The 13140-nt window shown below is 36.7% G+C and overlaps 1 protein-coding gene across 7 annotated transcripts in view; it reads left to right on the top strand.

Moving 5' to 3' along the window:
* Positions 1 to 8874, top strand: part of LOC106076542 (uncharacterized) — a 46529-nt gene extending 37655 nt beyond the window's left edge. For all 7 annotated transcript variants that reach the window (XM_056005168.1, XM_056005167.1, XM_056005166.1 and 4 more), the window contains 9 exons: positions 264 to 634; positions 1166 to 1290; positions 1614 to 1809; positions 2848 to 3380; positions 4285 to 4557; positions 4969 to 5052; positions 6147 to 6277; positions 7497 to 7593; positions 7909 to 8874. In XM_056005168.1, coding sequence (XP_055861143.1) covers positions 264 to 634; positions 1166 to 1290; positions 1614 to 1809; positions 2848 to 3380; positions 4285 to 4557; positions 4969 to 5052; positions 6147 to 6277; positions 7497 to 7585 — 1802 coding nt within the window. In that variant the 3' untranslated portion in view covers positions 7586 to 7593; positions 7909 to 8874. The remainder of the gene's footprint in view (positions 1 to 263; positions 635 to 1165; positions 1291 to 1613; positions 1810 to 2847; positions 3381 to 4284; positions 4558 to 4968; positions 5053 to 6146; positions 6278 to 7496; positions 7594 to 7908) is intronic.
* Positions 8875 to 13140: the final 4266 nt, after the last annotated feature.

Genomic DNA, 13140 nt, shown 5'->3' on the forward strand with positions numbered 1-13140 from the left:
TATTTATAGACGAAGACAATACACGAATCAATAAAAAAAAATTAACTAATTATTTAATCAGTTAGTACCAATTTATTAATCTTGTTTTATACAGCAGAAAGGGAGCTAAAAACTTTCTATTTTCTGATAATGGCAGTAATAAGCAGTTCTTTCTGATAGATAAGCTTTTTATTTTAAAAAGTATTTTTTTTTTTTTCTAATGCTTATTAATTAAGTGATGTTGTAATCCATGTTCAAGACCCGTTGTTCTTTCCCTTTACAAGGTTCCAAGGCTGCGGTTCTCTTTGGCTCTTTAGACTTTATTGGCAATGTTCTGTCGAGCAGTTCAGGCTTCATTGACCAGTACACTTGGATACTGGGGGGTGACTGGACACTCACCACAGATGACTTTAAGCGTATTGTGCCAAAGGGCAAGACAGCCACCCTGATAACGCTCAGGCGCCAATTCTACGACGTGAAAAGCTTCTTGACCTACTTGACCGACACCTTAAAGTACAATGAGGTGCATGGGACCAACACAGCCAGCATTCCCACTCAGTGGTTTGATGAGTTCTACCAGACAGTCTTCAACTGTACCATCAGCACCTCAACCAAACCAATCAACATAGGAAAATCTGAATGTTTGAAAAATCAAGTAAGTTGTTGTTTTTACTGGAATCTATATAGATGTTTCTGAAGTTTAACTTGATAAGGTACTGGAATCTAGATGTTTCTGAAGTTTAATTTGATAAGGTACTGGAATCTATATAGATGTTTCTGATGTTAAACTTGATAAGGTGCCATTTCATACCTATTGTGGCTGGTGATTTAAAGCTCATCAGTTTCGATGGCCAATTTTTAAATGTTGTTAGCACACAAAAAACTGCTTTAACTTCCTCAAGTCAGGTACCCATTAGAATTGTGTGGACTCAGGGTTCAAATCTCAGTCTCCACCAGGATTCATACTCTAGACCCCTCAGTTTGAAAGCTAGGGGCGTTACCACTCTGCTACCTGTGTTACTTAACTAGATAATTCCTTAATTCTTGGACAAAAACAAAAAATATTAGAATCTTACTGATTATGACTTTTTTTTTCCTTATCAAGACCTTTATTCCAGTATAATCTCTTATATTGAAACTAAATTCACTGTCCCTAATCTTGTACTTGTCTTATTCCAAATGACAGACTTACTCTACAAGTTCTCACGATAAGTTTGCTTTAAATACAATCGCTGCTGTTTTTGCTGCTGCCAGTGGACTGGAAGGAGTTCAAACCAGTTACAACACAGTGGGCAGACGCAACTCAATTTTGTAAGTTATTGAGCTACTATCTTGGTGTACTTAAACAACACTTCTGGTCATGATATTATCTGCTACGTTTCAAAATGTATTTCTGTAGGATCCTTAGACCTTCAAAAGAAGCCATTTATTTTTTTTTTATTTATTTATTTTTTTAAAATAAAGTTCCCCTTTCAGACCTTGCAATCTATGGGGCAGGTAATGTTAAGGACATCTGTTTCTAAGGCCAACGGTTAACGAGCAGGGTGTTTGTGGCCAGCACAATGACCAACTACCTTAAGATGTGTAACATATCAGTTATTCAACATTACAGTGATGTCCCTTTCTACTTTCAGGCAAAACACTTTAAGTGTCAGTGACAATCTGGTCTCACCTAGTGCCAGCCTTGGAGACTTGAATCTGGCAAACCCACCAGCAGCACTCAAGTTTGAGTTTGATAAGGAGAATCACTGGTGGAACTCTGGCTTGGAGATGAAGATACTCAGTGTCTCTGTTGCCCCTGATGGCACTGTGACAGTCAAGGAAATTAAGGTATGGTGCTAAAGGTTTTCCCAGTTACTCCAGTGTTTGTGAATTGAGAAATAACTTATGACAATAAATTAGAACAGCTGAAATTTTCAAGGAGTCTCACACTGCGGTGAACACATTTCAAACATACATATATAATTGACTTTTAGTGTGTTAGAACATAATCCATGTATATATAGGCTATATATAAGCATATGGTCAAGAAATTTTGTAATATAACTAAAGATATTCATCAAAATTTGTAATATTCAAACAAATAATTATTTTAATTTAATTTGTTATTATAATTTAATTTTGTAAATTTCGAAAATTTGTAATATTCAAACAAATAATTATTTTAATTTAATTTGTTATTATTATACTTTAATTTTAATTATTTTAACAATTATTATTTTATTCAGCCTACTGTTTCCATAATGTACAATGTATTTTACTTAAAATATTTTCTATTAAATGAGTAGAAATTGTTCTTTAATCCATTCATTTTCTTATAAGAAAAAATAATATATTAGAATTTTATTATATGTTTACATCATAGAATTGTGCAGCAGCAACTTTTCTATGTATTATCTTTATTTAATTCTTTCTATGTTGTTAGACAGACATACATAATGAAACTTTCCAGAACTGGTGTCTTTACCTTAATTAGACTAAACCCCACACACCCACCTCTCTGTAGACACTGCCCCCCCCTCCCTCCCTTACAATCAATCCTTTTTAAATTCCCCGTATCACATTCTCCTTGGACAGACCCTGTAACCACAACAACATAAGCAACACTCATTCTGCAGTGCACAACAGACTTGGCACTGACTACATAAGAGCTTAGAGCTTAGCATCAAAAATCTGGCTAGAAGAAGAAAGTAGAAGATTGTTGTCTTTGTTTAATTCTTGTTTCTTCAATCTGCTTGAACTTTATTCTTTTGATGTTGTGTTCTCTATTGTGTTGACTCATCGCTCTTTATTTCCATAGAACTTTTATATCAATAGCGGTAAAATACCTAATTAGCACTTACCTGTATCTCCACCATTTGCTTGCAGACTGTGAATGTCTCCTCCTCCTTCAGCGACAGTCAAATCAAGGACATCCAATCTGCCTTCAATGTCTCTTCCATTTGCACTGACAGCAGCGGCTGCAGCTGTTCTAGTGACAGCACATCTGGCAAGTCAGGAGCCCAGACGGGCGGTTTCTCTGCTTCGGATCACCGCAACTATTACCTGTACAATGACCAGGATGTTTTGTTGTACGATTGGCCAGTTTGGGCCATTGTGGTGGCCATTTTGACCAGTCTTGGACTTCTCATCACAGTTATTCTATTTTTGATTCTTGTCATTGCCTACCCTGTGCGTAAAGGCACCACCGTTCTTGGATACATGGTTATCGTGGGCATTCTTGGTATCTACGTCATCAACTTTGCCTTCTTTGTGAATGCCAATGAAGCTACCTGCGGCAGCCGAAGGTTCCTAATGGGTGTAGTTTACATGATTGCTTTTGCACCGCTGCTAATTAAAGCCCTGGACAACTGGAGGTTTAGTCAAGTGGATGAGAAAGAAGCATCCAAAGATAGATACACGTAAGTAGATTCAGTTTTTAAGTCAGTTGTAAAAATAATAATGCCCTTGTTTACATCTTGACAATTTGTTTTTTTGCCAACAAACTAATGAGTTTATCAATTGTTAATCTATCTGTCCATTAACTTATAAGCTTAAACAAAGAATTCCAATTTGTTTTTGTTTTTTAATTAATGATGAATATGTCTACACCCTAAAAAAGTTCTTACTTGGAACAACTTTTAAAAGTTTTTTTCTTACAGCCAATGAAATTCATTAAAGAAGAATTTTATTCTTAAATTTTTTTAGGAAGTAAAAGATATAACCATATGCCTTGTTTAAGACATTTGATTAAACTACTGATCAGACCAAAAAAAAATTTGAAATTACTGTAGAAATTCTTTTTTTATTATGCAAATATTGTAATAGAAAAGGTATTTATATATTAAATCATAAGATAGATGTACATAAGACCTTAAATAAATATACAAAATGTAAGTCTTAATTTGCAGGGTTTTTTTCTGAGACGTACAATACCAAATCTTTTACTGAGAACATTAAATGATTTTTTTAGGAGCTTAAACCCATAAGAAATTTCAGTATGTAAATTTTTTTTAATGAAAGAAATACGCTTTTTTGTTTTAAAACCCTCAAAATTCATCATACATTCACACAAAAAAAAAACTTGCATATAAGATACAAAGTCTGCTTAGACTTTAAAATGTAGCCAGCAAAGCAAGCTAAAAAGTACCTACATCTACAGTCCTAATTGTAGAACTGACTAATACCGTGAACTGTTTATCTTCCAGGGACTACCAACATATACATTTCTGTTCACAATCATATCTAACTAGTCCTAACTGTAGAACTAATACCATGAACAGTTTATCTTCCAGGGACTACCAACATGTACATTTCTGTTCACAGAGGAATCTCTTCGGCTTGTTCCTTGTTCTTTGCTTCACTGGGCATCGTGTTAGTCCAGTGCATCATTCCTATCATCTGGCTGATACTGGTGCATCCTACGGCAAGCTACTGGGGGATGGCCGATGCCAAACACGACAACTGGTGGTGTGACCCACCTGAGGACTATGACGTGGGCATCGTTTTGTCCATGGTGTTTGTTATGTTCATCGTGCTGATGACTGGCATCTTCTCCGCCATCACTTATGACTCAGAGAGGAATAACTATGAGTCAAGGTCAGTTGTAATTTAATAGTAATCATAAAAACTTTATGATTTATGTAAATGCTTTATGTCCCCATTGTTAATTGTTCTATTTTTTTTACAAAGCTTGTATAAACTCTGTCTGTCCATCTGGTAAAACTTTTTTACATTATTTCTCCCACTTCCCATTCTCGGATCAAATTGAAACTCCGAATAATTATTCATTGCTTCTAACAAAATATGAATCAATCAAAAAATTGAATAATTAATTAGTGATACTTTATTAATTAAGTTTGATAATAAAGGAAATAAATACTACAGTATTGATATTGATGGCTATAAATGCACAGTTCTTAGATAATCTTTGTTTTAAATATATTTTTTTTTTCACATTTGCTTATTCTAGTTTTAAAATTGTTTTGGCTTTTCTTCTTTCCGTGTCAGGTGGATATTGTTTGGCAGTATAGCTACAGCTGGATGTTTTGTGGTCTGGATGATTGTATCCACAAATGCAGGTCCACCATACAGGTAGGTTTCCCATAATTCAACATTTCATATTCTAGGATTCAGCAGAAGTTGTAATAAAAATAAGTTTATACTATTTTAACAATGCAGTTGGTACACCAAGTCACATAGGTAGTGACAGGCAATACCAATACAGATTTCTTGGCCCACCAGGGAGAGCTAACACCACGTACCAAACTGCCTATGAGTTTCCTTTATGCTCTGTCAGCAATCCAAACGTTAGAAATGGAAAAATGTTTCACTGCCTGAATAAATTTCAAAATTCCAGCAGGGTTTCTATTCAGGGCTTTTGCAAGAGAGGATTTGACTCTCTCAAGCCCTCATAAGAATGGAGTTTGATGATAATCTTAAATGTTTCTATGTGATATATTATTATTGGACAAAGTCTTTTCTGTGAGCCTCAAATGTGAGTCACTGGACCTTCACGAGAGCTCTCCAGTTGTCTCTTTTAGAGTCCAGCTGCATTCATCTAAGCCAGTGAAGACAAAATGAGCTGATCTTTATAGCACTTCTGTTGTCCATCTTTAAGCTCGTCAAGAAAGATCCCATTTGCATGTCGTCATCCTTCATTTTGGGGGGAGGGGGGGTATAGGTGTCAGACCCCAGCACAGTAGTCCAATGGTAAGCAGTGCTGATATATTTATAGCATTTCTGTTACATTGTCTTTCTTTAAGCTCGTTAAATAAGATTACCTTTGCATGTGGCCATCCCTTATGTGGGATAGGTGTCTGACCCAGCACAGTAGTCCAATGGTAAATAGTGCTGATATACTGTTCGCTGTGGCCTAGAGCAATAGACAACAGATTGTCAAATGTGAAAAAAAAAGAGCAGGTTATAAGTAGGTTTGCATATTCATCCTAAATCTTGGAACTTGAAAAACAATGCCTTTTCATATATTAATAATAATTTTATTTATAAAGCGTTGTTAAAAAACATAATGTAGGGGCTATAATATTTTGTTATTGCTTTTATTATGTTATATAATTTTGGTATTATGTTCTCATATTCTGGTACTCTCTATATGACATTGTTATTATCATTGCAACCTAGTTTGAGCAGTTTTTTTCTTCATTGTTTTTTTGTGTGCTTTTGTGCAGGGATGCTGCTGTTTCAATAGGCAACCTTGTGAATGCAACACTCCTGATGCTGGTGATGCCTTTCAGAAAGTCTGTCTTGCTGTGTCAGTCAAAGAGAGGCAAAAAAGAGGCAGAATATGATGAGGATGGAGGTTAGTGCTGATTTTGTAAATAGATATTGGCCAGTCTGACTCTGGCTTTCATTAGGATCTTATTATATATTGAGCCTTGTGTTGTTTCTTAGCAAGATTTTATTAGCAGAAAGTAAAGAGTTAAATTATTTGTTACCATTAGCTTTGGGGTGTTCTTACATAGCATTTAATTCATATGGATTCACTATAGCATTAGATTGTATGCATTCAGTGTAGCATTTAATTGGGTGAATCTAATATAGCATTAGCTTGGGTTGATTCAGTCTAGCATTAGATTGTGTGGATTCAGTCTAGCATTAGATTGGGTTGATTCAGTCTAGCATTAAAATAGTTTTATTCAATATAGCCTTAGATTGGGTTGATTCAGCCTAGCATTAAATTGGTTTGATTCAATATAGCATTAGATTGGGTTGATTTAATATAGCATTAGATTGGGTTGATTCAATATAGCATTAGATTGGGTTGATTCAGTCTAGCATTAGATTGGGTTGATTCAGTCTAGCATTAAATTGGTTTAATTCAATATAGCATTAGATTGGGTTGATTTAATATAGCATTAGATTGGGTTGATTCAATATAGCATTAGATTGGGTTGATTCAGTCTAGCATTAGATTGGGTTGATTCAGTCTAGCATTAAATTGGTTTAATTCAATATAGCATTAGATTGGGTTGATTTAATATAGCATTAGATTGGGTTGATTCAGTCTAGCATTAGATTGGGTTGATTCAGTCTAACATTAAATTGGTTTAATTCAATATAGCATTAGATTGGGTTGATTCAATACAGCATTAGATTAGGTTGATTCAATATAGCATTATATTGGATGAAATGAATATAGCTTTAACTCTTTCTCTCCGTAATTATTTACCACATTCTGGTGGAATCAATGCTGGTATTGTCAGTTAGGAGAGAAAGAGTTAAAGATATTGTAATGAATAAATCAATGCTTGCTGTAGTAAAAAAAAATGGTATAGCAATTTCTTTTTATATTGTGAAAACATTTTCTATTCCACTTTAAGAGGCTGTTTTTCTTTACTCATAGTGTATATGTTGAAATGAGTCATGATAGGGTTACCTATCTTTTTTCTATATTAGTTTTAATTCAAATGTTATAGTTCAATTTTTAAAAATACTTTCATTTAATTTACGTTTGAAAATACCAGTCATATTATGAACGATAACAAAACCAATAAAATAATATTATTACTGCTCAACAGAACCAAACTCCTTCAGCAATGGAGGCTACAATCCAGGCTACGAGCTTAGTGACTATGATCAGTACAACACCAAACCATCAGAGTTTTGATATTTCAGGTAGGCAGTGTCTGCTTTTGAAATGAAGCCATCGCATTTTGTATTCTTAATTTAGACAAAATAAATTTTACTGCTTGAATTTACATTACAAACTAGCCCAAAGTTTTCCACACTTTTTCAATTAGCGTTATGCATCTTAGGTTTAACTGATTCTTATTTGGTTTGACAAGAAAAAAAAACTGTCAGAAATACTGTCATGAAAAGAGATTGTCATCAGATTTTTGTAACATTAACTTCATATTATTTTCATTGAAATAAAAGAAGAAGATATTTACATTGTTTAAGTCATCACCAGTTGTTGTTATTTCTTTACAGATGACTTCATTTTCAACATTTCTGATTTGTCACCAAGTGCTATTTTTTAATTTATGCAAAGTTCACCATTTTATAATAATTGATTGTGAAACATGTGCGTATTCATATGTTCCATTTCTTTTGAATATCATTTTAAAGTCTTTGTAGTTCATTCAATTAATGTCTGACTTAAACACTACCAAGATCTCAGTGTACCCAGAAGTAGACCCTCTTAATTTCTTCTCCCAGTCTTCCATCACAACAAGTTTGACTAGCAGAAGAAAACTGACATAGTTAATGTATGGTTTCTAGTAAGATTCTGTTATCACTGTGTATATATAGATCTTAATTGTTACATTTTACTAGTGACTTAAGGAACTAGAAAAGTACAAGAGTTATTGGACTTTGTTATTTCACCTCTCATTACCTTATCTGAGTGCTAGGAGTGTGATATGTGTACAAGGACTGATTGAGTGTGAGCACAGCCTGAATGACTGACCTTTAATCCTGTTGAGTCCCGGGAGGAATCTTCTGTGATTCTTGTTTTATCTGTCCATGTTTTTAAATGATCTTTTACTGTATGAAATTTGAACATATCATCGAAAGCATTCATTAATGTTTCTGATATCATGAAATGTAACTCACTAGAGTTTCTCTCATACTCGACTCTTCTGTTCCCATAAATGTTGAACGACCTTTTTTTTTATTTTTATTTGGTTCCAAACAAATTAATGAACTAAAATGTTTAAAAGTGAATATATTTTTGTTAAATTGTATTTGTATACGAATTTAGTTTATATATTGTTATTTTACATCAGTTTACAAATGATTAATTTTCTAATATTTAAATACTAGATCTGTTCAGAAATCATGTTAGTGTAACCTGTGATCAGCAGTTTATTTTCAGAAATGTATCTTTATAAGGTAGACCCAATGTTCTGTGTATATTTATTGAATCCATCTATTAAACTATTCGCTTATAATGGACACCACGAAGTGTTTGGTTTTATAAATACAAAGTCTGTGAATAGTGTTGATTGAAGTTACAAAGTATGTAGATGATCCAGACATAGTTGAGTAAGCAAGCCAATAGTTTGTGCTGCCAATTTAAATTTCCTTATTTAGCAAAACTCTTCAAGTTCAATATCATCTCAACAAACCAAAAACATCTTGTAACAAACCAAAAAACATCATCTCAACAAACCAAAATCATCTCAACAAACCAAAAACATCTTGTAACAAAACAAAAAACATCATCTCAACAAACCAAAAACATCTTGTAACAAACCAAAAAACATCATCTCAACAAACCAAAATCATCTCAACAAACCAAAAACATCTTGTAACAAACCAAAAAACATCATCTCAACAAACCAAAATCATCTCAACAAACCAAAAACATCTTGTAACAAACCAAAATCATCTCAACAAACCAAAAACATCTTGTAACAAAACAAAAAACATCATCTCAACAAACCAAAAACATCTTGTAACAAACCAAAAAACATCATCTCAACAAACCAAAATCATCTCAACAAACCAAAAACATCTTGTAACAAAACAAAAAACATCATCTCAACAAACCAAAAACATCTTGTAACAAACCAAAAAACATCATCTCGTAACAAACCAAAAACGAAACATACACATATAAATAGTGCAGACACAACTTAAAGAGTTCATTCAGCGATTACACACAGACATCTTGGTCCTTTTCATGTTTCCTGATCGAAGGGTGGCGTTGTTAAAGTCTGACCGAGAAAGGTACGAACACGTTTTTGTACCGCTCTGTTCTTGTCTTGATGACGACTTGATGTAGTTATGATGGAGTGGGTGGCTGTTGTCTTCCAAGATTTTTTCGATTCGATTTTTTTTAGACATTTCTGTTCCAAAAGTTCCTTGAAATATGGTAGAAGGCTAACGTTGTGCGTGTGAGTTGTGGTGCCCTTTTTATGTTTTTATATGTATCTAGGATCTTCTTATTTAGTTAAAAGCTATTGTGTTTATATAGGAAAAATAGTCGCTGGGCTGTTTTCTTTGTTACATCCATCTCATTAGCATATTGAGCAGACGTATAGTCGTAGGGTTACAAGACGTCTGCTTGCCCAAAGGAAAGACACAAAGATAAAGGCACATTTCTTATTAAAAATGCTAGGACAATTTCGTACAAGTGCTTCTTCTCAGTACAACATGGAACGGGTTGCCTGAGTCAGCCAGGAGAACCAGCGACTTAGCAAACTTTAAGTCACAACTAGATTAACATATGGATACGTGTAAGTCATAATTATCTTATGTTAATAAGACACGTCTGTAATTTATAAGATAGGATAAAAATAAATATAGCTCTATGTTTAAATGCTATATATAGTTCGTCCATCGTGGTTCGATGATGACCACTTTGTCATCCAGGCGGCTGAGGGCTTTGCACTGGGGTTTTATGCCTCCTCTTGTGGCTGGTGAGACCTATGTGAGCCCGGAATGTTCGGCCGCACACTGGGCAGGTTATTCCAGCTGGAGCCAGTGTCGTTTGCCTTGCTTTTCTTTTCTGGTGTTTTTCTTCTTCTAGCATTGTTCTCTTTTCCTCAGCAACCTGTGCGCCAGTTTTCACAGCGCGACGCCGTGATGCTCTGTCATGTGCCTCTGTCTCCCAGGTGCCTGGGTCTATGATGATGCTATAATGCTATATGCACTAGATAAACACATGGTTACGCCTTGGACGTAATTATCTTATCTTTTGAATGAATGTTGGTAAATTGTAACAACCAATGAACACACTTCGTAAAGACAGAACAAGGAAGTTTGTCATGTCTGTAGGCCTACATAGTACAATTGTCTAAAGATGTTTTTAGGAAATACAAAATTATTACCCTTTACGTCAGAACAAAAAATGGGTATTTAACTTTGATAGTATTCCCTTGTATTGTTTAACTTATCCTTCCCTGGTGATATAAATATACTTAACTAAACTGAGCCGACAGATTACATTCTAAACAAATTTGATTTGGCTTGAAATTGGGGGGGGGGGGATGGCGAAGATTCACATGTTGCCACATTGTCATTTCATATTGAATTATGTCTTGTGCAATTATTTCATATTGAACTGCCACGTTCTCTCACAATAAACTTATAGATTTATCTCTTTCTCTCCTAATCGACGATACCATCGGTGATTTTGACCTCATTAAAAAGAGCATGCCTTTCCCTTTAATTCTATACCATATTGTTATAAACCTGGTGGTGGCACAGATGGGGGTAGTGGTGTGTGTGTAGTCAGCCGACGCAAATCGCCCCAGGCCAGCGCTAGACGAGCGGTCAACCGTGACGAGTTACGACGATCGGCCGAGACGAGTGTCAACAAGAGAGTTCGGGAAGGATCGCCGACGTGAACAGAGCTCAGGGGCGTCACGAGAGTTGTAGTCATCTGACCACCTAGAAACGTCGAGCGGCGTTCTGTCTGGTTCGAGAAGGCCAGTAGGGACCCTATATAAGAGCGGAGGTGACGCAGTCAAGGGGGTTCAGAAAGCGGGTTCACGACAGGAGTTCAGATCACGGTCGACTACAGCACAGTTCAACGGTGTGGTTCTGTACGGAGCATTACGACGGTTCAGTGCGGAGTACTGTCAAGTACAGTTGAGACGAACGGCGTCTTGATCTTGGTCTGTGATCGAGTCCGACACAACGAGCCCAAGTGTGTGAAGTCAGTCCCGAACTGTTGAACCCAGTGCAAGCCCGGAACGAGACGGAGAGGCCAGTGCAAGACTTGATACGGCGGAACGGTGGTATCGGAGAGATATTTGTTATCGCAGAGCTATTTGTACTGTTCTACGTGCTGCCAATTGTACAGTATTGGCTGTTATTTATGGACATTAAACCTTTACGTTATTTTGGAGCCCTGACTTGTCAAGTTCTTTAAGTTGGTGGTGTATGGTGCAGTTTGCAGAGAGCCTGGATAGTGAGATTCGTAACACTGGTGTCAGAAGTGGGATAGGTTCGGAATCGGATTGGATCGGATCTACTATGGCTCGTCTGAAACTGCTGTACGAACTTGAATTTAGAGAACTGAAGGAAGAACTCCGTGGACGAAGGCTGAAGGTATATGGTAATAAGGAAACTTTACAAGCACGCCTCCGAGAAGACATGTTGGAAGAAAAAGAAGATCCGGACACATATCTTTTTGAAGTCGAACCTAACTTGCTGGAACAGCTCACCAGTAGCATGCAGCAACAGATCACCAGTACCCGTATCATGCTAGACGAGATGAGTGCGACATTGAAGAAGAACACCGAGGAGTTCTGTAGAGAGATTAAAAAGATGGGTACCTCAGTGAAGGAAATGACGAGCCCCGTGGTGAAAACGATGGACGTGGTGGAAGAAACCATGTACGACCAAGGAGACTTGAAAGATGAAGGAGATTCACAATCGTTGGACATTGAACAATTACCCACCCAATGCTGTGAATCAATAAGCAGTAACAATGGCAATGCTGATAAAGGTGGTGCTGCCTGTGAATCCGAAAACAAGGAGTACAGACTTGTGGAGCCGAAAGAGACAGATCAAGAGAACGCTGAGTTTGCCTACAAGCCTGTTGCTGAGGGACGTTTACATGATGAAAGCTACCGGCGAGGCTTGGACTCTACAGACGTTCGTCCAGATGCTAAGATCAGCGAGAGAAGCCCTGGTGGTGATCGTGAGAACCCATTGATACCTGATGAAGTCGTTGAGAGACAATTGCAAGTCGGAAGATACCAGCCAGATCGGCACCCAACAGACGTTGGTCAGGCTGCCAAGACTGGAGAGGAAAGTCCTGATGGTGGTGAAAAGAATCCAAGGAAGCTTGACGTTGAAGTTGATGGACATTCGCACGATGAAAGTCATCGACCAGGTCTAAAACCAACAGGCGATTGGCCCGATACTGAGACGAGAGAGAGAGGTCCTGATGGTGGTGAAGAAAGCCAAATGGAGCCTGAAGCCGAAGACGAGGGACCTTTGCACGAGGAGTGTTACCAACCTGCCCCACAAGCATGCCCCCCAGACAAGGCTGAAGATGATGACCTGTCCCACAATTCCCTGTCCTGTGGATTTGAAGCCCATCCCAGTCCTTCTTCGCAAAGCCCTATGAAGCCACCTCTTTGGTCAACAATCTTGGTAATCCCTGCCCTTACATCCTATACCTCTCCATGTGTCAAGTGGCTGTCCTCAGTACCGACAGACAAGAGAGCGATGCAACCAAAACGTCACTGCAACAAGAGGACG

Source organism: Biomphalaria glabrata, chromosome 12, assembly GCF_947242115.1.
Source record: "Biomphalaria glabrata chromosome 12, xgBioGlab47.1, whole genome shotgun sequence".
In the NCBI taxonomy this organism is placed as follows: Eukaryota; Metazoa; Mollusca; class Gastropoda; family Planorbidae; genus Biomphalaria; species Biomphalaria glabrata.